The 3,904-nt window shown below is 40.9% G+C and overlaps 1 protein-coding gene across 1 annotated transcript in view; it reads left to right on the top strand.

The window, feature by feature from the left end:
* The first annotated feature begins 68 nt into the window (after positions 1–68).
* Positions 69–3,904, top strand: part of TTC3 (tetratricopeptide repeat domain 3) — a 50,353-nt gene continuing 46,517 nt past the window's right edge. The window contains exons 1-3 of the mRNA XM_029964946.1: positions 69–237; positions 2,225–2,270; positions 3,251–3,383. Coding sequence (XP_029820806.1) covers positions 163–237; positions 2,225–2,270; positions 3,251–3,383 — 254 coding nt within the window. The 5' untranslated portion in view covers positions 69–162. The remainder of the gene's footprint in view (positions 238–2,224; positions 2,271–3,250; positions 3,384–3,904) is intronic.

Below are 3,904 nucleotides of genomic sequence, written 5' to 3'. Positions count from 1 at the left end.
CATTAACCTGTGCTGTGTAAGATATGTAAGTGTTTCTTCCGCGAAACCTCGGCAAAGTGTAAATTGTTGTGATCGTTTTAAGTGCTGCAAAGCACGTGTTATTTTCCTCTTGCTTTCCTCTCCCGTGTTTCTCACCATCCTTCTCTTCCAGGGTCCTGTGCCATGGCTGATCCCTCGTCCACATCCGACCTTGCAACCCTGGCTCTGTGTTGTGTCGATAGATCTTACTTAGAACTGGTGAGTAGCTTTGACTCTGCATGGAGAACCTGCAGGACGTTCCAGTGGAGTTTATACCCAAATCTGGCGCTGGCCCAGGTTGCCCAGAGAAGCTGTGACTGCCCCTGGATCCCTGGGAGTGTCCAAGGCCAGGCTGGATGGGGCTTGGAGCAACCTGGGCTGGTGGAAGGTGTCCCTGCCCATGGCAGGGGGTGGCACTGAATGATCTTTAAGGTCCCTTCCAACCCAAACCATTCTGTGATTCCATGATCTGATCTACAGAGTAGTTCCTAGTGTTGATTAGTTGAATCTGATGCAAAAGTAACTTCTACCATGTACATTATTCACTTGTAGAAGCACTGAATTGGGGCAGAACAGAGTCTCTGTGTCCTCTGTCAGGCAGGTTTGGGTGACTGTGTGTGCACAGCTGTCACAGCAGGCAGTGATGTGTAGATCCTCTCAGCAGAACTTGCTCAACCTGTTGGCTCTGCACCCAGACCATCCCTGGGATGATTCCTGACAGATTGAGTTCCTTTCATGGCAAAACAGTCCCCCCTTGGTTCGTGAGATTTTAACTCTGCACTGGCTGCAGTGTTGGCCCCTTCTTTGTTCTTGTCATCTCTTCCAATTGCATCTATTTCTTCATGCTCAGTAAGGCTTTTAATTATTTAATCACAGAATCACAGAACGGTTTGGGTTGGAAGGGACCTCAAAGATCATCCAGTGACACCCCTTGCCCTGGGCAGGGACACCTTCCACCAGCCCAGGTTTCTCCAAGCCCCATCCAACCTGGCCTTGGACACTTCCAGGGATCCAGGGGCAGCCACAGCTTCTCTGGGCAACCTGTGCCAGGGCCTCCCCACCCTCCCAGCCAACAATTCCTTCCCAATATCCCATCTAACCCTACCCTCTGTCAATTTGAAGCCATTCACCTTTGTCCTGTCACTACAATTCCTGATGAAGACTCCCTCTAAGTTATAAATTGTCCCTTTTCTGAATAAACTCTTCTCCTTAAATACTTCCAGGAGTGCTTTCCTTGGCTGTTATTTTGCCCTTCTCGTGCTCTGCTTCAGGAGAGTTAGAAACCCCTGGGAATGTTTGTGCTGCTTGGAGAGCTCAGTTAGGAGTTAACTTATCAGTTGTGTGGCTGTCCTGAAATGCAGGTTAACTGGCCTAATGTTATTCCCATAAAAAGTAGAGATAAATTGAATTTGTTATTTGTAAAGCTGTGTCTTTACAAGGAGCTGGTCCCACCAGAGTAGTGATTCCCACTGGAATGTGTTTATACCAATAAAGGATGTTTTGGGCGGGTGCTGCTGCCAAAATCAAGTGCTTTAAGAGTGGAGCCAGCAGAAGATAAGAGACATTTTATCTCTTAAATACCTTGTGAGCTGAGCTGTGGAATGAAAGCCCTCAGTTCTCTGCAAGTGCTAAATGTTGGTTTTTAAGTTTGCTTTGGTGGGAACTTAAAATAAGAGGCTTTGTAGGGATCTGTAAAACAGAACAAAGTCATTTATTCTTCAGCTTAAGGGGTTCATATGTTTAAACCCATTAAAGTACTAATAGATTCTGCTGCCCTGAAGCACTAAATCAACTGTTCCACTTATTTTGATGTATGTGAATTTATATAAATATACACACACTGTCAAAACTTAATTATTACTTTTTGAAAACCCGTGTTGTCTTCTTAAACACGTGTGGTGAGGTATTCTTGAACATTATTTTGCTGCCCAGTACCTGGTTTTGACTTACTGATTTCTAGAATACTGTTCTAGTGTGATTTAAAATATTGTTTAAATTAATAAAGGTTTTCCTGCCCATTCATAACCAGTAATCTGTGGACTTTTTTTTAATGGATATGTAAGTAAACATTTTTTGTCTCATGAAACAGCCTCTACACCATTGTGTTAAATAACTCCAGCAAACATGCTTTTTGTTCCCTGTTTGTTTTGGTTTGCTTTATTTGCTTTTTTGGCTGTGCAATGTTAAAAAGTATGTTTGTCTTTAGGGTCATGGAACATTTGGTCAGACAGTGCTGCCTAATCCTAAAACAGGTATGTGAACTAAACCAATTTGCTTAAATTTTTAATGCACTTTTGTGCTGGTTTTGGTAACTTTTTGATTTTTTTTTCCTTATTTTGCTTAAATAAGTAGAATTCATTACCTGTGTTTTAACTGTAGCTGTGTTTTAGCTGTAGAGGTCCAAAGACAATTTCAAGTTGATTTTTTTTATAGGTGAGTTTTTGCAGTTACAACAATTAAAAAAATTCAGAGGTGGCAGAAAAGCAGGTGTGTGAAGTGTGTGAAGTTCTTCTAAACTGTATTCACCACACAAATGGTGACCTGGAATATGCAGGAGACTCACAGGGACACAGCCAGCTGTGTAAAATGAATTTTTCTATATATTCAGACCCCCAGATGCTGCTGCTTCTGCTCTGAGATGCCACCTCAATAATCTGATTTACCTTTTAATTTACCTCAGAGCACAGGGTGCCACCCCAATAGTCTAATTTACCTTTTAATTTCCAGGCAGACTCTGAGGGAGGTGGGTTATGCTTTTGAAAGGCCTCTGAGGCCAAAGAGAATATTGCTGATTTTTGTAGCTCTGGGTTTATTGTAGAAAACAATTCCAGGGGTGCAGGTGGAAGGGGCTCATGTTTTACCTGGAAAAGAGCATTTCCTTAGGGCCACTAAACTCACAGCATCACTTATTTAGAAGCATTTATTCATTTATAACTAATTCTATCAGTACAATTTGGAACCCAGGCAATTCCTTGAGCAAGGAATGTAAAGCCTGCCATGAGGTCCCTCTTCCTACCTCTGTAGAAATTCCCTCTCCCCCTTTAATTTATGATAAAACTCAAGTTTCCAGGTGTGTTTGGAGCGTTCAGGTCTCCTTGTTCAGGTTGGTTGGGACTTAGGAATAAAGTCTGGGAGTGATTGACGGGGGATGTTTGTTCCAATTTGGAATTTTGAATTATTTCTTACCCCTGCAATGCCTGGATTGGCCCATTTCCCACCTGTTTTCCTGGAGGTGTTAATCCCTGTGAAGTTTGGTGCAATCAGCCTGTGGAGAGATTAAGAGAACATTGCAACGTGATTAAAATCCAAATGCTTTGGCCTCTTCTCTTCACCCAGGAAAGCATTTCTTTCCAAGAGGAATTTGGGTGAGTAACCACGTTTTCCAAGGGGTTTTTCTCCCCTTTCTCTTGTTCCCTGGGAAAGATCATTGTGTGTTTTCAGTGGTGCCTAAACTGGCTGCAGGAATGTTGTTGTTAACAGTGGCTTTAACTTAGTTGAGGCCAAAAGTTCCTCAAGCCACAGAAGAAAATATTAAGGAGGGGTGTGTGGAGTTTGGAATTTAAAGAGTGTGATGCCTGAGATTTCAAAAGCACCAAGAGCTTTGCAGCTTTTCCTTTTATTTGTTTGTTTGTTTATTTATTTATTTATTTGTCCCTCCTCCTCTGTTTTAAAAATCTGAATTTGTAAACCTGCTTTTGCTTAGATCTAGTTTTTAATTATTATAATTATTATAGTATCCTAATTATGAATATAATATTTATATATAAAATAACTGTATATTGTATTAATATATTTATAGATAAAATTATTGCATATTATATTAATATATATAAAATATCTGTATATTGCATTAATATAATATTTATAGATAAAACCACTGCGTATT

The sequence above is a fragment of the Manacus vitellinus genome, unplaced genomic scaffold, assembly GCF_001715985.3.
Source record: "Manacus vitellinus isolate BGI_N305 unplaced genomic scaffold, ASM171598v3 scaffold_86_pilon, whole genome shotgun sequence".
In the NCBI taxonomy this organism is placed as follows: domain Eukaryota; kingdom Metazoa; phylum Chordata; class Aves; order Passeriformes; family Pipridae; genus Manacus; species Manacus vitellinus.
Note: the sequence above shows the minus strand (reverse complement) of the source record. Positions and strands in the feature narration are given on the sequence as shown.